Source organism: Falco cherrug, chromosome 14, assembly GCF_023634085.1.
Source record: "Falco cherrug isolate bFalChe1 chromosome 14, bFalChe1.pri, whole genome shotgun sequence".
In the NCBI taxonomy this organism is placed as follows: domain Eukaryota; kingdom Metazoa; phylum Chordata; class Aves; order Falconiformes; family Falconidae; genus Falco; species Falco cherrug.
In genome coordinates this window covers 3,943,019-3,963,707 of record NC_073710.1, presented here as the reverse complement: position 1 = coordinate 3,963,707, position 20,689 = coordinate 3,943,019, and the positions used below count along the sequence as shown (strand labels likewise).

Genomic DNA, 20,689 nt, shown 5'->3' with positions numbered 1-20,689 from the left:
AAAAGAATCTCCATTTGCATTATTGCTAGAATCAGCTGTAGGCTTTCTGCTGGCTGTACAATAACCCCAAACTAAACTCAGTAGGCAACATAGAAAAATGTCTTTGTAGGAAATAAACTGATAATATATTGATCTTCTCTTAAAAGCACCAAAAATAATTCTTCCACAGGTTTCTCATTACATCTTAATAGGTCCACACATTCCGATGTAGACTTCTGATTAAATGAGGTGGGGAGGTTTCTGTAATTTCCACAGAAGCTGTGCATGCTTTGTAACTGGAAAGGGACATTTTAATTCTTAGCCTAGGCTCAGACTACTTGTTGGTTGCAGTCTGCTTGAGTTAGGTCAGAGCGTGACCCATGAGCAGAGTCCCAGTCAGGTCTTTTCCTTAGAATTATGTGCAAATGCTCCGTGAAAAGCAACAGCAATATTAGTAGAATGTGTTTGGGTGAATTTGGCATGTTTATATCTACTGTAAAGCTCCTCAGCTGCCAGCGTATGTACATCTTCTGTGTCTTACTTCCCATTTTGCAAAGTGAGAACAGTAACAACACTACTGTTATCTATGTAGTCTAAAAGCTGTGCAGTCTGTCTCCTAGTGTAATAACAAGGTTTTGCTACCAGAGAGCCTTGAACCCTTGTGTTTTCTAAGCACTAGTATAAGACAAATAAAAATTTTTATCTCTTCCACAGCAATTTTAAGTTCCCTTCAGCCTGTAGCAGTTTCTCGTCAAGACCCTGATTCACGGAAGAATACAGTCACTGAGATAACTAAGCGGGCATTATCAGGAGGCCAGTGGCCACAGGTAATAAATACATTACTACTCTTCTGTCACGTATTCATATCCCATATTCACTGTGCATCACAATGCCACGAGTGCCCAGCTGAACAGGGTTCTGTTGATGTACGGAGAAGAAGTTAGCTCTCAGGTATATGACAGGGTTAGGAAAGGAAGACAAGAGGCTGGTGCCCAGAAAGAGTTTTGTCGTGACAAATGTGTCAGTTAAAATCCAGCCAGTACAAACTGCTGTTCCAAATGCAGATGCTCTTGACTTTCTTATTTCCCTATTCAGTCTTAGCACGGTGTTTTCAGTGTAGTAGATGACTTGCATTGGTATTACGTGAGTCAGTATTCTTATGTGTGAGAAGCCATGTTGCACATTTAGATCGGTCTGCCTAGTGGAAAGATTTTAATGTGGAAGAAATAGTTATTGGTTCTGCACAGTGTTTTCCATGGGCATACCTCAGCAAGAAGCTGCTGCTGCATTTCTAGGCCTTGGCTGGCTTTCCATCCTGACAAGCTAATGGGGCGGGGCTTGCTTAGGATGGACAAGAGCATTGAGGCAGCAACTCTGCTGCTTTTACGACAGCTGGAATGGAAATCTGCATCCTTTGCAAGAAGAAAGACCTGGAGCAGCTGTGAACCTACTGACACCTCATTTGGCAGTGTGTCTGTGCTTTCTTCTGTTGCATTGACTCTGGTCTCACATTGCCTTCAGATACTATGAATACAGTGTCATTGCCATGCTGCTGGACAAATACAGGCGGCAATACAAGACCTTTCTCCAAAGATACCCTGTGCAGATTTCTGTATAAACTCATGCTTTGTGTTTTGAATTAGTTCTTGACTTGTTTTCTTAGGGGTTAATTTACTTAAAGAAGCGACTGGTTCAGTAGCTAAAGTCACCAGATCTCTTTAGTCATACCTCCTAAATGGCTGAGAACAGTTAACTTTGCCTTCACTTTTGTTCCAGTGAATGGCTCTTGAGGAAAATTAAAGAGGCAAGTGAAAATACAGACTTCAGTAGCAGGTATCACTATGACTGCTAGACTGAATGCACTGCTCTACATTCTGAATAGTCTCTAGAAACAGAGAACATTCAAGTAGGGAAGACTTATACTTGCCTCTTTTTTTGAAATGGCATTATTTAGACATTTCATGCATCATTTTTAGTTAGCAAGTACCTTACATAAAGCTTTTTAGTTAGTGTTTAGACTACCTTAATTTGAATCACAAATGCATTTTTCTAAACTGCCATAAATATTTTTAGAGCCTTCGTTATTTTTTCAATTTGACAGTTACATGGAGGATTTAAAATGTGCACATGTCAAAGCCAGGAAGGCCTTTTTTTTTGTAATACTGTGCTTACAAACTACACTGATGCTTATGATTTGTTAAACTGTTCTGGATTAAGTGATACCAGCAAAGCCCTGGTAGACCTAATCTCTGCTGAAATCAGCATGGGGAGGAAAGGGGAATTGGCTCTACACCAATACTGCACTTGGGATAACAACTAGGTATGTATTATGGCATAAATAGTCTATTAAGAGTCAAGTAATCTGGGAATCTCCAAGACTTAGTCAGCAGTACAACTGGGGGTGTCACTAGGTAATTCCAAGCCCTCTACCCGGACCACACCTTCCTCCTACTGTTTTTTTTTCTTTCTTTCTTTCTTTCTTTCTTTCTTTTTTGTGAAACCTGACCACAAAGTGATGTCTGTCATATCCTCTTCAGAGTGCCTGGGCTGCATTCTCTTAGCACAATAGAAAAGGAGGAGTAGCTGGATTCCCTGTTTCCTCCTCCTAAAACCAAAACACAACAGGCTGGGCAGCACTTGTGCTTATTAATAGCGTGAGGTTCTGATTAGTGCTTCTCCCAACCTTGTACCAAAACAAAGGGGAAGGAGGGAATGTTTACTTACTCTTTGGTCAGTTACTAATAGGTTTTCTGGGGCTTATGACATAGGCTAAGCAGAAACATACCCATTTTTGTGTCCATAGCACCAGCAAACAATTCCTGATGACAGAATGCATAGTTGAGGACTAACTGTAGATAGGTATGTGCAGCTGTCATACCTTAGAACAGCCTGTGTGTCTTGGGTGTGACTAATGATGCCATCTTTCATCTAGTCTTGACCTGTTTGTTTGGAGTGAAGTGAGAGCACTCCTTGAGCACTCTTTTGCTCCAGACCAGTTCTTGTGCTGAGGTTTTGGAATGCTGCTTATGATCCTGTAGTGATCTGAGAAACACAAAGCTTCCTTGTATATTCCTTAGGGGGCTGGATTCAGTGTGTCACATTGCAGCTCACTGTGCATCTAATCTAGTATCTTTCAGACACTAATTTAGAAACCTTCTGGGTATTTGGTGGTTCTGAGTCATTCAGGTTCCGAGGCTACGCCGTGGTGCGTAATGCCTTCAGAGCTCTGCATCACATGCACATGCTCTCTCTGCCTTTTGCTGCTACCCCTCAAGCTGTGATCTTCTCATCACAGCTGGGAGCTCACTCATGTTGATGGCATCTGTGCCTGTAAACGCTCAAGTACCTTATGGACTTCATGTCAGCCCAGACTCTTGATGTTTATACACCCAGCAGTTCAATAAGGAGCTGCCGGCAGAGGAACAATTCTCATATCATTACCAACACTAAACATTCCAAGTGAAACACTTGAAGTGTTTTGTACCATATTTCTGAACTGACAAAGGCCTTTCCCCAGAACTCCTCTCTTGCAAAGCATCTGTTTCCAAATCAGGATGGATCAGATTAATATTACTGTAAGCATCCTTTACTTATTTGTTCATTTCCTTTTGAAACAGTGATGATATTCTTGTGATGCAGTGTAACATGTCACAGGGCCTGCATAAAAAGTCAGCCCGTATGTAACTGATGCTGAAGTATAATCTTTTTATGAAATGTGTGTGTATATGTATTTCTCTCTCTTTAAATCCCAAGATACTGATTTTCCCAGAAGGCACCTGCACAAACCGATCTTGCCTGATCACATTTAAACAAGGTGAGAGATTTTCTTGCATGGTTGTTGGAAAATAATGCATGGAGTATTAATTTGGTAGTTCTAGTAAGGCCTGTACTTCTGCAGGTACATCCTCCGCAACAGCACTTTAGTTATGTCCTACATTACTGAAGTTTCAGTGGCACTAAGGCCACTATTTTATACTAGGCAGTTTACTTTTCTGATTTTTGCTATTTTGTAGGATGCAAAATACCCGTGATGTATACAGTTAGTTGTTTGGGTTTTATCTGGGTACAGTTTTCATGGAATTTATTTACCCAGAAACTTGACTGTGATTATTATGAGATGAACTACCAAAATATATACTACTTAAGATGTTCTTTTAGATGAACTTACAGTCATGCCCTTCCTGTGCATTTTCCCATGCAGGACTTGGCAACCAAGTTATGAAATCTCTTTGCATAGTGCTTAGCAAGGCAGGCCCATAGATTATTTTTAACACAGATACTTGATAGCATCACTGATCATTAGATTGTTGTGCTGCGCTTCAGTTAAAGCCATGGTGTTCTCCTTTCTTACTGCTGAACAGTGTCTCGGGTAGCGAAGTTACAAAACCATTACGACATGCTCAGATCTATATCACTTAGGAAGATAATCAGAACAGAGAAGGGTTCAGGAAATGCTCAACAGCCTCGTGAGCATCTAATCCTTTGAAATGAATGCCAGTCAATGGGGAGATAATACACAGAAAACGAGTTTGACAGTGCAGGAATCTCAGATCTCAGACAGCTTTCTCCTTGAAGTGGAGACTAACCCTTTTCTGTTCTGATAACTTGCTAGTTGTTCTGCTGATGTACAAAAACAAAAGAAACTAAAAAGGAAAAGAAAAAAAAAGAGCTATGCAAACAAAACAAGAACACTTTGCATTCTTCTTGCCTTTTTAAAAATTTCTTCTTCCAGATACAATGTCTTGAATCACTTAAAACTCCCAACTGCTGTATTAAGCTTGGTCTTAACAATCAATTCTAATTTCGGGTTGCAGGTGCCTTTGTTCCACAAGTCCCTGTACAACCTGTGTTGCTCCGATACCCCAACAAGCTGGTGAGAACTTTCTTCTATCACTAACTAGTAGTATGGAAGTCAAAATCCTGACTTAAACGCTACCTACAGTAAATATTTTGCATTGTCACTGGAGAATCTATTGTCCTGGGCTTTAGCATTGGAAAGCTCCTGGAAGCAGCAAGGCTTCCCAAGTGTCATTATGGTGTAGTTGCTATTCTGATTGTGAAAAACTTACTGCTGGACTTCTTAGCTATAGTTCAAGTAAGAGGGAGCATGGGAAAGTATTGCAGCGGAAGTTAGAAACTTCCTGCAAAGCCGCAGAGCCTGTACTTTGAAGTCTAAAATGCACGCAACTTCCCTACTAGTTATAATTTTTTGTTTAAGCTCAAAATGCTCTTACTGCAAAGGGTTTTGCAAAGTTTCTGAGCAAAAGCAAAGCTGAGTCACACAGTACCTCCAGCACCCGCTCCTTCAGGCACCTCAGGAGGGCAGCTTTGCAGGTGGTTTTTTTTCATGCAACTTTCCCTTGTTTTGCCAAGTAAATGTTTACATTTTCTGCCAGGTGTAGGGGTACAGCCCTATTGGTCTGCTTCACTGGCAAGTGTAAGGCTGGGACATGGGTCTAGCAACTTGTTAACTTTTTATTTGATTATCTGGTCATCCAACAAGTCCAGAAAAGATAAAAACTTTTATCCCTTATGGCTTTTAAGATGAAAAACAAGTGATTGTTATCATTGTTGTTATTTACAAAGATTCCTTGGTGAAATTCTTTTACAGGTCAATTTCAAAACTGAAGTGAACCACTAAAGGGGACTGGTATCTCATTTCACTGATAGGATTTCAGGATCTGCAGTATACATTGTAAAAAATTACTTATAAGAAGTAATAAACATAGAATAAGGGAAAAAAAGCAACGCAAAAAAAGCATGATAGATTACCTATGCAGAAATGTCCTTAAAAAAATAATCTAATATATTTATGAGGGTGCCTTTCTAAAGGGACTGGTGAAGTCCTCTGAAAAAGTCTTACTAGATTATTTTTTTCCTACTTTGGTTGTTTGAATCAGAATGAATGATTTAAAATACTTAAGTAACTATAAATTTTATTCCTAATTGATATTATCAGAAGTCTGCCATGCTTATTTCCAGATTTCTAAGGCAAGGAATACTAGTCACCTTGACACCTTTATTTTCACTACAGGACTATAAAATCATCAATCACCTGCTTTGACTAAACTTGTGCCTGTTTTATATTGTAACTTACCTGCTCTCTAACTTTAATCTGGTTTTGTCATACATTTCTGTGCTTTATTTTTTCCCTTAGGATACTGTGACCTGGACATGGCAGGGCTATTCATTGTAAGTTTCTTCATCCTACCGAAAATTACATACAGAATTCTTTTCCCCCATTGCTAAACAGTCTGCCAGACAGATTCAGCTAAGCCAAGACACATGTTCTTCTCAATCTGTTTTTATGAGGGGGAAATACTTGGGGATAATGCTGTCATGCAGTGGATTTCATATCTGAATGGCTAGAGAAAGGGTTTGCAAGTGGGGAAGCATTTTGTTGCACATTACAGAAAAAGTAAGATGTGAAATTCTTTGTCTTTGGGAAACAATCATAGTCATCAAAATCCATACATGTTTACAGTTTCCTACATGGTATACAAATAAGAATAAATAAATGTTATTTTATCCCCTCTGTTTATTCATTCCTCCATCTCATTTTAAGTCATATGAGAGTAAATGAAGAAGATGGGCCAAAAAAGTATTAATTTTCCTCATCTTTCCCTGTTCAGACATCTAGGGTTCTTCAGATTATTTTTGCTTGACTCAACAAAAGCAACTGTTTGAGATCCCAGTGAAGAGGCTATGGTATCTGACATTGGAATAATGAAAAAGGTTTCAATAAACCAGTTAGGCCATGGATCTGTGTTTACTCAACACAGGTGGCCTTCTGATAGGCTAAAATATTTTATTAAAGGATTAAAAAACATCTATGGCTGCACTGAAAATATGTCTGGAAAATACTTTTCACCTTATAACCATTCGTTAAAATGTGGATTTGCAGAATGCATATACCGCATTTTCATCTGGAGTATGTAGTGTATCTAAGTACGGTAGTACTGATTCACTAAGTGACTAAGATTTTTAAGGCCCCTGATTTTGAAACACATCTGAACTAATGGAGCAGATCATAAGCGCCTTTTAAGGTATCATTAATTAATCCTAGCATCTGCACAGGTAGAATTGATGACCTAGATGAAAATGTCCATCTCAGCTTCCCAAGAATTTCTTGCTGTTATTACTGCTGTTACAGTTATCAGCATACTGAGAGTAGTGAATGTTGCAAATTCAGTAGCATGCTACAGTTTTCCCCTATGGAGGATTTATTCCAGAAGATTGAAAAGGAGCTATGTCTTCAGTTATGAGAGATGGTGTAGGAATAGGTGAAGAAAAATTAAATTAGAGGTATTCCTTGGAAAGGAGGAGGCTGCCCATTCACTAAAAATTGAGAAATGCTCTAAGCTTGGTGGCTGGATGATAAAGGCTCAAATCAGAATCTGTGAGAAGATGAAAGGAACAGCTTAGGAAAATCATGGGAAGAGAAAGGATGGATGAGGTAGAATCTAGAGATTCTTAACAAAAATAACTGGAGCCAGGAAAGGATGGTCCCCCACCAGATCACTGTCACACTGTCTGTAAAACTTCCTGGATATTGTGGCCAGGATGGGACAGTACCAACCTCCCTCAGAAACCTCCTGACCCAGTTTCTGCTTTCACTTACTGTTTCTTTCTTACTTTTGTGCCTTACTGGGAGGAAGACCTAATGTTATGTGTTAGAAAATCAAGCATTAAGAGTGGATTCCTGCAGGAAGTGGGAAGGATCCCATAGTTGTTCTCCTGCCTTTTCCCTTTCTCCTTTTTATTTTGTCCAAAACAAGAACAGAACAAAGGCGGCTTGAGGATTCTCTATTGTAGTTTCCCTGATTTAAAGAGAAAATAATGCATTTCTGCTTAACAGTCAAAGTGAAAATAACAGGCCAGAAGTGGAAGTGATTACGCTTATCCTCTCTCAGTTTCTTCCTCCCCCACCATCACTAAAATACGTGACTTTTTTCTAAAAGCACTGAAGGTCCAGAACATAGTGGCAATTCATTAACACATTTGTGTAAACACTACTATAATTTGCAAAATGGCTAGCAAATAATAAAAAAACCTTGCTTCAGTTCTGCAGAAGGAAGTTACTAGTCCCATTTTGCAGATGAGAGAATAAAAGATAAAGTAAAGCTACTTCTCAGCATCAAAGCTCTTAAGGCTTTAAAATCCAATATGTATTCACCTCTTTAAAGATAAAGTTTGGCCAACTTTGCTGGCCAAAGAACTGTGTAGTATTGTTAATACACATGACAACAGACAAGTTGCCTGCCCAGCGAGCAAGCAGCAGGTACCTCAGAAGCCCTGCAGAAATGTCGAAAGCAGCATTTCAGGGAACTTCACTGCAAAGTACTTCAAAACCTTGCCCAATATTGGTTGTGGTTTTGTCTATGCTTTAAAATGTTTCACCTACAGACATGCAAATACTTTGTTTTTAAATAAGTAAAACGTATTTTTCTTCCTTTTTGCCTGCAGAAAAGAGCTGTGCGCAATGACGTTGTGTCAGCTCTTCACAAGAGTAGAAGTTGAGGTAAGAATCCGAAATATTTTTGTACTAACGTTCAGCAACCAGGGAATTGATACCTTAATATAAATGCATTATTCACGTTGTTAGTCACTGTTAATGAATAATAAACAAATGTCTCAGAAACAACAAGAGAATCACAGTGAGTAATAGCTAGAGATTTGTTGTCTGTATCGGGGTATCACTTAATCTGAGTTCCCAAAAGGAAGCTGTCAGAAATGCCTTTATTTTTAAAGCGTTGTAAAATAATTTTTAGTTATCGCAACATACATTTTACATGTTAAAACTAAGAATATGTTCTGTTAAAGGTAACAACTTCTTTTTCCCACCTTCTCATTTCCCTGCTCCCTTCAAAGTATCCTTGTCTTCCTCACCATCTTCCCAGACTGAACTCTAAAAGGTTTCTGCAACTAAGAGCTTACTGAAGGCTGGGACTTGTACTGAGCCTTGTATAACAAACAGGTTCCCTTGATCATTAAAATTGGCTGCACAGCAGAAAGACAGACCAATGACAATGGAAACAACATACACGCTTCTTAGTATCAGAACATATACTCTTAAGTGCTCCCTATCAAAGAGTCAACATTCAAAACACAGTAGTTAGGAGCCAGATAACTGAGGTGTGATCAGTTTAAGTGTTGTACTTCACATTCCTTACCAGACCACAAAGGATTGTCAGGGTGGACTAAGTTGGTTTAGGGACCAAAGGAACAGGAGAGATTCAGACAGGTTTTGCTGTTTATTTGCAAAACACAGAACTTGGCAAAGTTGTGCAAAGCTCTGTGAATACAAGCAGTGTTGCTACTACTAACAATTAGCAATATAGTCTTTGTGAAATAATGAAATTCACTTTAAGGGAGCACCTTGTTATTGTATAGTACATGCAGTAGATGTGTACTTATAGAAGGTATACTAAAGAGCTAATTCTCCTAATTATTTTTGTACAGAAGGATATACCTATGTAAATTATATATGTGGGAGCAAGGAAAAGTTAATGTAGCCCTTCCACTAGAAGGTTTATTTTCCTCAACTTCAGAACAGAACTCAAACTTGCCAGTTAGGGGAAATAACTTTAATGTTCCAAAAGATGAAACTGAAACATGAAAAAATAATGCAGCTTTCACAGCAGTATGTGTCCCCAAACTGGAACTATTTCTTAGCATCAATGCAAAACTCCTCCCATTTCAAAATCCTTCCCATTCTAACAAGAGAAGGGGCAGATTTGCCTGAGGAATGAGAGAATCCAACTGCTCCATTTAGGAGTGGACATTTCTATTGATGTCCCATGCTGTGAGCAAGTAGCCTCTCCACTCCCTCTTGTGCTGCCTCTACCTACTGTGCAGGAACAGTGATGTACTCCTGTAGTCCAAGGGAGCATGTGCGCCTGTCTAGTCACGTTCTAACGAACTAGATACTGGAGATTAAACAGTGAACCTGGCACTGAGTTTTACAGCTGCAAAAGATACAGCATTTGGCAAATTCTGTAAGAAGAGAGACTGGGTCAAAAGCAGATCAGACAGGTATTTTTGCTACTGAAAGAGCAGTGAAGAATTTTTCTTACATGACTGCAATTTGACAGGGAAGGTATACTTACTAGTCTATACCAGATAAGCAGCTGGGGGTGTGTGAGATCACGCATGCCACCTCAGGAGGCCAAGAAATCAAATTCTTTATCCCCCAGCTGTGGTTTCTGGCAAACTGGTTTTATGAATAATTGTAGGTGGGTTTTTTGAAGGCGACAGAGGTGGTGTTTAACCTACCAGAAATTTAGGTTGCTCTCTGAGCAAGACCTCAGCCTCAAATGATGTAATGACCGCTTTCAAGACCATGACCTATGTTTGCATAGATAAACTTCTCAGATTTACGACTTCATCTCACCCAGTGATGACACAGTTTTCTGTATCTGTACAGTGTACCTGTGCTTCCTTAATTTAAAAGATATGTGACTTCTGAAGGGGAGTTGTAATAAGCAGGGACATATGTCAGACCTTGAACAGAGCTGGCAGCTGCTTCCAGAAGGAATGAAAACTCAAACCTTAATGTGAACAGCTGGACCCCTGCTGTCCTTAAAGGGGAGAAAACTTCTAACTATAAACAGAAAATTGTTATGGCTATTTGACAGATAACCATTTCCATAAACTTACAGTTTCTGATTATAAAGAGGCAGCATTCCTTAAAAACAAATACTAAAAGGCTGTTCAGGAGGACTGCATTTATATGGGACATTTACTACTGTATCAGTGCATGACCAGCAGCTGCAATATAACTGAAGACACATTGACACATAATCAGCAATTGTATCTTCCAATGAACCATGACCAAGACCTTATACTTATTCTAGAATTGCTGTATTCTAAGATTTAAGGGCAAGGTTTCAGGGCGGGAAGTAGCAAACTCAGATAAATGATAACCGTAACTGAGAAAAGGCATGGTAAACAGAGCTGCAAGCGAACGCTGTAGACTGAAGTAGGAAGAACAAAATACTCCCACATACGCACTGCTTTGCAAACAAAGAGATGCTAATTCACACTGTGTTAGATAATAGTTAATCTATAGTACATTTTTAGTGTAATGTTACTTCAAGTTCTTACATACAAACATTGAATAAATCCTCAGCAGTAAATACGTTGCCATCTGGGGTGTTTTCTGGGTTTGGAAGGAGGAGGATATTTTGCTGGGGCTTTTTACTCTCTGCTTGGAGCTCCAAAATCAAAGTATAGTGTCCAGTTAGTGTTCTACTTACAATTCAGAACTAAGATTCCTTAACATTTTCATAGTGGAGCAAAAACTTACAGGAAACTTAACAGTCACATGCTGACAGATACAATCACCAGGTACGAGGTGGGACTATAGTGTGTACTTAAAAACATTAAAAATCTTACATCAACTATCCCAGTATGTAACATCACTTATAAAGTGATCTTTGAAAAGGTGCGTACAGTATTTCAGACTCACATTCTTACCAATGTAGCATTTAATTTTCTAATTAAATATACATTTAGTATACCGTACTTCTTTGGGGGGTTGATTTTTCATATTAAAGCAGCTTCTGCCAGCCTAAGAGGTGGTTCTGGACCGAGTCTCGGTGGTGTGGCTGGGGTGGAGGAGCCAGAGGGGTTTCTAAGGCGGCTGAGACCTCTAGTGTCCAGCTCCGTCACTTCACTGCACGGCTCTGGTTTTCTGCTCTTCCCCCATTCCAAACAATGGCAAGAAGCTGTTCATGTTGCTAATAAAGTGGTGGCTGTTGAATTGATCGGATAACTCCTCCCTTTCAGTTTCTGCCTGTTCATGTTCCTACCGACGAAGAAAAGAACGATCCCATTCTTTTTGCCAACAGAGTCCGACAAACCATGGCAACGTATGTCATCAGTCATTAATAAAATCTTTGAGAACTCTTCTTTTATATTCAGCAATTCCATACATATCCTAGCCGTAAAGTTCAATTTAGGCAAGTCCCAGGTACTATATATAGGAATTGCTCTAAATTTTCACTAAGAGGTGTCAAATTCCTATGCTAAACCACCCTGATTGTTCTCACATGAAACTTAAAGAAGGTTGTCTTACCTTGGAGCATAGTATGTTCAGTTCATGGAAAGCTGGAATAAATTGCTTCCTTATTTGCTTGGCAAGAATAAGTGGGTGGTTTGTTCTCCAGGGTTACTGGGCTGCATTTATAAGACTGTAAATCTTAGAATATCATGACACTGCCATAATGTAGTTTCACAGTATGGTCTCAGAGTTCCACAGAATAATATGTAGTGCTTTATCCTATTTGCAGCCATTCAAGATGAACTCTCATTTGGTTTGTATGTTAGCATTAAAGCCAAACTAAGACAGAGGAGGGAAACAGTCAACTGAAAGTAATTTTAATGTAAGGAATTTATTTTTATTTTTCTTTGATTTTGTTTCAGTGCCTTGAATGTGCCAGTCACTGATCACACTTTTGAAGACTGCAGACTGATGATTTCAGCAGGACAGCTGACTTTACCCATGGAAGCTGGGCTGGTGGAGTTCACCAAAATTAGCAAGAAACTCAAGTAAGGGAAGTTTAGCTGCTGGTGGCATAAGTACTGCAGCACTTGACGGCCATCTACAGAAGGATAAATCACCTGACAACTGACTTGGCCATGTGTAATATAGTGTATTTATGCGTACAACTGACATACATAAACTATATGGAAATCAGAGATGAGGAAAACCCCAGTAACAGCTATCCCAAGTAATTTTTGTGGGTAGTGTTACAAGGGGAAAAATGTATTTTTCTAACTTTTTATGGAATCAATCTCACCAAAAGGTGAGGAAGGTAGAGCGGTACCTATTTTAGGCACTTGATGGTAATCTTGGTACCCAATTTAAATTACTTTTGTGGAGATGCACAGGCAGCATGTGGTAGGAAGAGTCTTTTTTCCAGTCTGAGACTCCAGCCAGTGAGTTACTGTTTGCAGCTGTACTGTCCAGCCATGTTTCACTAGCGGTGTCGACTTAGTCTGTCTGCATACAGTAGAATTTGAGTACTGAAACACTTAATTGTAATGCAATTCCATCAAATAACCTGGCATGGCTGTGGTCAAATCTGAAGTTATGTGCTATATATCCATTTATAGAACTTTGTCTGGAACGATCTTCAATAGATACATGGCAATCCTAATTATTTTTACTGAGGTGCATGGTGTATTTCTGCAGAGAGATCAGATACTTCTCAGGCTGCGGTAACGCTAGCGTTTCAGCAGAGAGTTAGCTAATAGAGCTGAGATCTGTTCCCTTCTATTAAGGAAATACTCACCCTAGAGCATGATGCAGCAAAATAACACTGCCCCTGAGTTTCTGGTAATGAAAAGCTCTCTGCTAAACTAGCCTAGTAATTGGACAGATGATTCTAGGGTTGGGAAGTTACTCTAAGGAAGTCTGACATACCCAAGCATAGAACTGCCTGCTTTTAATATTAATAACCAGGGAGAACAGTCTTTCATTGCTGATTTCATATAAAATATCAGGTTGGAAGTACAGCATTTCTAATGCTGTACACACATGCTCTCTTTGGCTGTTTTTCACGTTGAACACTGTAGTAACTCTTACTGAAATTCCATCTGTCCAAGATCTGCTGTGTAGAAATCTCTTCTCTCCCTCGTGTTTGCATAGCCTAAAATGGAGTCATGTCAGAGAGCAGCTGGATACCTTTGCTGCTATTGCGAGTGCTTCCAAAGGGGGACGAATTGGGATTGAGGAGTTCGCAGAGTACTTGAAGCTGCCTATTTCAGATGTCCTCAGAGAGCTGTTTCTACTCTTTGACAGGGTGAGTAGTTGGTTAACCGACTTGTTGACAATGTTGTGTTAAAAATCACATCCCAAAAGGATATTTAATTCATTATGTCCAGCTTAGTAAAAGCTTCTTGATTAGTAATTCCTGTAGGCTAGACAGGCGACTCTTTAACAGTTTCCTCCTTATGTTTCAATGGGAAAAGGTTGGTCAGTTTGTAGCTTGTGAGACAACAGCCATCCATCAGATCAGGTTTCTGTACCACCATCAGATGATAATCTTCATGCTGGTAAGGGCTGAATATTTCCTTTTGCCTACCCAGATTTTGAGCTTATGTACACTCCGACAGCTTAAATAACTGTTGCAAATAGATAATTTAAGGCAGATTGAAGCTGACTAGAGTGTATGTTCCTGCTGTGTTTGTAAAGGGTGCTATTAGACATTATAAGGACTCCTCTTGCCTATCTCCAGCCATAAAGGAGGCTATGTGTTAATCTGATCATTTAGGCTTTCCCCCATAGTCAGTGGTGATCTCTCCCATTTTCTACTTCTCTCTGAAGATTAAATTGCTCTGGATGTGCCCCTCTGACTGTAACAGAAGCAGCAGTGACTAGAGCATAGCACAGAATTCGTCTTACGTCTAGGCATCCAGCATGTGCTACAGTGCAAGCAGCATGTTGTCCTGCAACCGCTTACAAATTGGAGTTTGTTTCTCATTGTAGGAGCTCTCCCAACTCAGCATCACTCTTCCTGATCAAGTTAGCTTTAGCAGTGCCCTCACTGGTCCTTGGGAGATCATTGTGCCGTATATGCCAATTAAAACTGTTTCAAGATTTTTCCAGATAAAAAGGTTTTACAAGCTCTAAAATAGATGAGAGTCAAATATATTTCCTTAGTTGCTGAATGCATTGAAGCTCTAGCAGGGCTCTAGGGACTCGTCCTTTCTTCGTTGTTGCCTCCCCATCTTGAACCATTGGCTCCTACAAACATGTAGTCCGAGTCCTGAAGCACAGTACATGCAATAGAAATACGGTGTGGCCACCACAATAATTAAGAGCAATCAAGACTCCTTCACTTCCCTATCTGGCGCAGCAGAAGCAGCAGTGACTAGAATTAACAATATAATGCTTAATTCACTAAAAAGTTGAAGGCATAAAAGACTGCAAGAACAGACAAGACTCTAGTAAGCTTCTGCTACATTCATCTTAAAGGAGATCAGCTTCACTGAGGAACAGGTACAGTAATGTGGCAGGGCTCTTTTCAGATTGCTTCAGTGATGAACACAGGTATTTTGAGACTTTTGCTCTGTGGCTTTCAGCCTCATCATTTGTTTTATTTTTCTAAAAAGATTCTTCAAATCACACAAAGCTAACTATGCAGAGAAGAAGAAAAGAAATAGAGGCGTATCAACAATTGACAGAAACTACCGAGATGACTCTGACAGCTGGAGACATGCACAGACACGGGGAAGTCTAAGCACGCAGATAAGCTGTGTTTTGCCTACGCCCAGCTCAGACGCAGCGCAGCTTCCGAGAGTTACAGAAGCACTGGATCTCTGAGTAACTCCCTTCAAAAAATATTCATGATGTTCCTTGCTAAAGCTTTGCTGAGTGGAGGAAGCGGTAGTGGTAGCGGTCGTGGAGGGAGCCTTGCACGTGGCCTTGGAGATCTCCTAACAGGAGGCGGACGTGGAGCCAATATTGGAGGACTCGTTGGAGGTCTTGTCAATCTTATAAGTGAAGCAGCGGCTCAGTATAATCCAGAGCCACCTCCACCTCCTCGCAATCATTTTACAAATGTGGAGGCTTATGAAAGTGAGGAGATCAGACAGTTTCGTCGCCTTTTTGTCCAGCTGGCTGGAGATGATATGGAAGTGTGTGCCACAGAGCTAAGGGACATCCTAAACAAAGTCGTCTCCAGACATCAAGACTTGAAGACAGATGGCTTTAGCTTAGACACATGCCGTAGCATGGTAGCAGTCATGGATAATGATACAAATGGCAAACTGGGCTTTGAAGAGTTTAAGTATCTGTGGAACAACATCAAGAAATGGCAGTGTGTGTACAAGCAGTATGATACTGATCAGTCAGGCACTGTTGGGAGACCTCAGCTGCCAGGCGCCTTGAAGGCTGCAGGGTTCCACCTGAACGAACAGTTCTGCCAGGTAATCGTGCGCAGGTATGCCGACGAGGACGGCAGCATGGATTTCAACAACTTCATTAGCTGCTTGGTACGACTGGACAGCATGTTCCGGGCCTTCAAGTCCCTGGACCGAAATGGAGATGGGCATATCAAAGTGACCATTGAAGACTGGCTGCAGCTGACCATGTATTCGTGAAGGCACAGCAAAGAAGAATAAGCTTTGTCTGGAAGATACACATGGAAGACTACAATCCTGTACAATAGAACTATAGTCTTTTCCTTGGTCTAAGGCAGATATAGCTAGCGGTAGATAGCCCAGCTTAAAAGTGTTGTGATTCCTTCTGTGCATGCATTAGGCTGCTTTTCTGAAGGGCTTGTGTAAGTTGTCAGTTGGACAGCTGCGTAAGTCTGTCTCTAGACTCTGAAGAGAGGGAATACATTGGAGGATCAAAGCTTAGTCATTTCCTCACATAGAGTGGTATGCATATGAGTAGAACTATTATATAAAAAGCTCATAAATTTGGCATTGTTGTTACTGTTCTGATTTGTCAGCATTTGCTAAGCTGCAATAAAGCTCTGTTTGCCTGAAGGCAATTGCTAGTGAAGAGAATTGTGCAGTTATTTCTAACAAGGGGGAGAACATGAAAGTTGCAATAACTATGGTGATCAATGAATTTACATAATCATATTTAATTTCCTTCCTAATTCTGTTGTTTCATGCTTGTCTGCTGAAGCAAAACCTGCGTATTATTGTCAGTTGTACCTGCTGGCCAGGACAAAATTGAAGAGTTATATAAGGCTACTTTTACAACCTCTTCTCCTTCCTACAGTTCTATGAACTAGTCTTTTCTCTCTTTCCTTCAAGCCTTATTATAGTTATAATGAAAACAGCTTAAAATACTACATGTATATTTAGGGAAGGTTGCTGTAATAACGCAGTCACATAGCAGCCAGCCAGCCAAAATCAACCTCTGACTATCTGAGTTAAATGTTATCAGGGTGCAGCGTCCCACTCAAGCTAGCCACGCAGTTCTGTCTAAGATGTCAGCTTTTGAGTAAAAGAAAAAGGAATAACATGAACTGTAAAAGGTACATTTCTTGGAATTAAGGATCACATAGTTGACGAAAACAGCTCTTGCACTGTAATGTAACATGGCTCTGCTGCTTTAAAAGAAAATTGTCTAGGGTGTGTGCTAGCTGACTGGAATGTGAAAGGATGAGTTGAGTAGTTAGTGCGCAGATGTAAGAGTCCACATGCCCCTGCCCCTCCCCAGGGAGACATCAGTGAATAATTGAGAAATACCACACAATATCTGCAGGGCATCTGAATGCTAATGCGGTACTGTGGTTTGGTTTGGTTTCTAAATTTCCATAGCTTTGATTTCTAAATCTTGCAGTTACAATTGGCAAACAGTATTTTCCAAACCGATGAAATCTCCTCCCTGGTGTACTTGCAGAAGCGTTTTACTTGCAGCTTAGGAAAAAGTAACTTACAACTTTTGCCCCAACTTTCTTTCTCTTTTCTCCTGCACTTTGTTTAATACCAAGCTGGGTGACAGAAACAGTAAAAATATTCATAATGTGCAAATTGTGATGAAAGAGCTCAGTTCCTTCCTAATGGCATTCACCACCCTCCCAGTTAGTCAGTGGAAAAGGACACAGTTATCTGCAGTGGCATTTGGGCTCTGAGTGATGGAAGAGCGAGCACAGGGGAATGTGTGATACCTCCAGGTGAGCACCATCCTACCAGGTAATTCCCCTTTCTGACTAGTTAGAACCTGCACATAGCTACAGACAGTGGAAATTACAGAGCTACAGGAATAGCCTCCTACATGATGAGCCTGGACATGAGCACAAGTGGGGCATCTGCAGTTCCTCCCCAAAATGGTCCACTTGTAGCTTCTCTGTGGTAGCCCTGTAAGCGACTCAGGCTTTACTTAGCTCAACATGAGTGACTAGCACACGCACACATACGCAGTTGATTTTTCCCGTTGCCTGACACAGTGAGAAAAAAGTTGAGGCAGTAGTACTTTAAACTTTATTGACTGCACCTGTCTTGTGGTCCTTGTGCAGCTCTAAATGGAGACTGCTTCTGACAATGCAAATTTTCTTGTTTCCAAAAGCGTAAGATTTACTGCATTATATTAAAAAAAACCCAACAACAAAACCTTAGTTGCCGTAGCCTGCTATAGTGAAAACAGTAGCAGAAAACTGGTTTCCTTAAAGAAAACAAGGGCTGTTGAGCTTACACTATGTTTTGATTATTTTCTATAACACAAATACAAACATCTAAATATTGATGTTTTACTTTGCTGTTTAGAGAATTGGAGCTCAGCTCACATGTTGCTTCTTTAAAATATTCTGAAGTGCGTAGGCTGCAAACACAGGTAGATATGTGTAGAAAAACTACTGCCAGGGCTTGTTTGCAGTGGTGCTACACGAGCACTGAAGGTTCTCCTGCATTTTCAGCTTAACTCCCATCTCTTTTTTTCCAGGCAACAACCCTATCATTTTTCCTCAACCAAAAATGCCAGAGCATTTGGAAGTTAGCCAGCGTCCTAGGGTTTAGTAGAGCTAGTCACAACATGATCTTGCAAGTACAGTAACTTTATATCCTACTCAAGTGGCTGGAGTTCTGTCTGTCAGGTTGCACTCAGTTTTGATTACTGGGTTTTAGCACTTAAATGAAAGTAATGTGACCCTTATTAGCTTTTGTCATTTTTCCACGTGCAGACACAGCTGTGTTAACTTGTTGCAGAATTTGTTTAATGAGACTATTTTAGTTAAAGTTTACTTTCCAATTCTTTTCTTGTGATACATATTCTTAACTTTAAAAATAAATTAAAAAAAATATTCTGATCGCATCACACAATTCTTTGCTAAGAATACAGCCTACAAAACTGTCCAAAAATAATATTCCATGGAACTTTGAACAATTATTATCTACACTCTTGCTTCAGTTGTTTTAAGTTTATAATGATATATTTTAAAGTTCAATCTGTTATCTCTGTTATGAGAACTATGACGTGGCCAAAACATTTAAAGTCAAACTGTGCAGTATGGTGAGAGCACAGATTTGTAAATAAAACAGCATTTATGAGAGACCATTGTCCTTTTCTGATGATTAAAAGCTGTAAAAAATTATATCCCTTAGACACACACGAAAGTAACTTAAAGATTATTCATATCTTTCCTAAAAAGTTTCCCTAAAATTCACAGGATTTTAAAGCACAAGATCTTCAAAGTTTGCATGTCTTCAAAAAAGACCGGTTAGACCATCAATATAAAGAAATAACAATTGTATGTGCAAAACAGTCCTGAAGTGGTTTTGAAGGCTAAATAAAGTTGTATCTTAGCAGTTTTTTATCCTGTCAAATACATAGCTTGATAAAGAAAAATTAGTACTGAACACATTATTACACATACTGTGTTAATCAAGAACTATCTTAAACCCTACATTCAACAACAGAAATACCTACTTCATAGAACCCAAGATTTTCAAAGCACTCTACAGAGCAGCCTTAGCGTTTCTCCACTGGCAAGCTCCACATTCTACTATTCAGGACCAGAAAGCCACAAACAGAAAGGTTAAGGTTGGTATGCTCAAGTGGGCATTGGAGTTTGGTAGAAGAGACAGAAATAGAATCTAGATCTGGCTGTTCACCACAGATTTACCCAGGAGACCACCCCTCTCTTGCTTGTCTGAAAAAGTTTTGTGCTATTCTCAGACTTGGGGAGTCAACTTTTTAATTTTTTTTTCTTCTTGGAATGTACAACACATTAACCACAAAGGGAACTCTGCTTTACACTTTTGCTTGCTTTTAATATGTTTTTGATGACTGCCCTTATTGTCGATGTTCCAAACTGTGAGCTAGTAGCCATCTCCACGATGCTTTCATTAACTACCCTGTGTCCGTTGCCTAACTCTCATATACGGCTTTTCTCCAGACAGAATGTTTCCCCAAAACCCCAAGAAATTTTCAGTGTCGTCACAGAAACACTATTGACTTAAGCATGTATTTCAACAGGCATCTCCCGTTTTCCCTATCTGCAAATATAATGCAGCTTATGTAGAATTAATCACAAATCCCATCAAAGCAAGCTTCAAATGTTTTGTTGATGCAGCTTTGTAGTTAACGCATGGAAATGTTCCTTCAGATCAAAACTGGAATTATCAGAGAGGCTGTTACAATGAATTCATTGCATTTCTGGCTTAAAAGGTAGGACGGTGTATTGGCTTCAAAATAGTATGTAGGGCAATGCATTTGCTTCAAAGAAAGGCTTAAGATAGACCATGTAGATTTACTGCATCAGGCTGTCCTTTTGCTGGCATATATTTTATTGCTGAAGGTTCTTAGGAAGAATTAACTCAAGGCAACAGCTTCACTGTTGGCCTGTTTATTCTAGGATGTTGCATGGGTCTCTGAACTTCAAGCAAGTGCCGGTGCTACATGAACTGTTACAGTTACCTTAAACACCTCAGTTCTTGTTTGAGACTTCTGGGAGTTCCATATACCTAAGCAAAACTTGTGGGTTGTTTTAAGTCTTCTGTTTTGTTTAGCTGTTTATAAGACAGAAATTGATACCCAGTTTTTATCTGTTGAAGATACGTACATTGCTATGTCAGCCCTTGTATTATATATATTTAGCAAGCTGTTAGTATTTTTTCCAGGAAGAATAAATAGCTCTAGTGTTGTAAACTGTCTTAATGCATGTTGTATAGTTGATTTGTACAACAGCTTTTAAAGTGATTTGCAATATCAGCTATAACTACTGCCATGTGTATTTTGGTTACA

General features: G+C 39.7%; 2 protein-coding genes and 1 long non-coding RNA gene across 7 annotated transcripts in view; 2 read left to right on the top strand and 1 right to left on the bottom strand.

Moving 5' to 3' along the window:
- LOC129737328 (uncharacterized) overlaps positions 1-20,689 on the bottom strand; it is a 770,208-nt gene that overhangs the window by 605,420 nt on the left and 144,099 nt on the right. The gene's annotated exons all lie outside the window — the stretch shown is intronic.
- LPCAT2 (lysophosphatidylcholine acyltransferase 2) overlaps positions 1-20,689 on the top strand; it is a 32,777-nt gene that overhangs the window by 8,211 nt on the left and 3,877 nt on the right. For all 3 annotated transcript variants that reach the window (XM_055726302.1, XM_055726303.1, XM_055726304.1), the window contains 8 exons: positions 694-806; positions 3,733-3,793; positions 4,794-4,852; positions 6,137-6,171; positions 8,446-8,500; positions 11,770-11,852; positions 12,406-12,531; positions 13,634-13,787. In XM_055726302.1, coding sequence (XP_055582277.1) covers positions 694-806; positions 3,733-3,793; positions 4,794-4,852; positions 6,137-6,171; positions 8,446-8,500; positions 11,770-11,852; positions 12,406-12,531; positions 13,634-13,787 — 686 coding nt within the window. The remainder of the gene's footprint in view (positions 1-693; positions 807-3,732; positions 3,794-4,793; positions 4,853-6,136; positions 6,172-8,445; positions 8,501-11,769; positions 11,853-12,405; positions 12,532-13,633; positions 13,788-20,689) is intronic.
- Positions 13,801-20,683, top strand: CAPNS2 (calpain small subunit 2). The gene has a single exon (XM_027813266.2). The coding sequence runs from the start codon at positions 15,334-15,336 to the stop codon at positions 16,087-16,089; it is 756 nt and encodes a 251-aa protein (XP_027669067.1). The 5' UTR covers positions 13,801-15,333; the 3' UTR covers positions 16,090-20,683.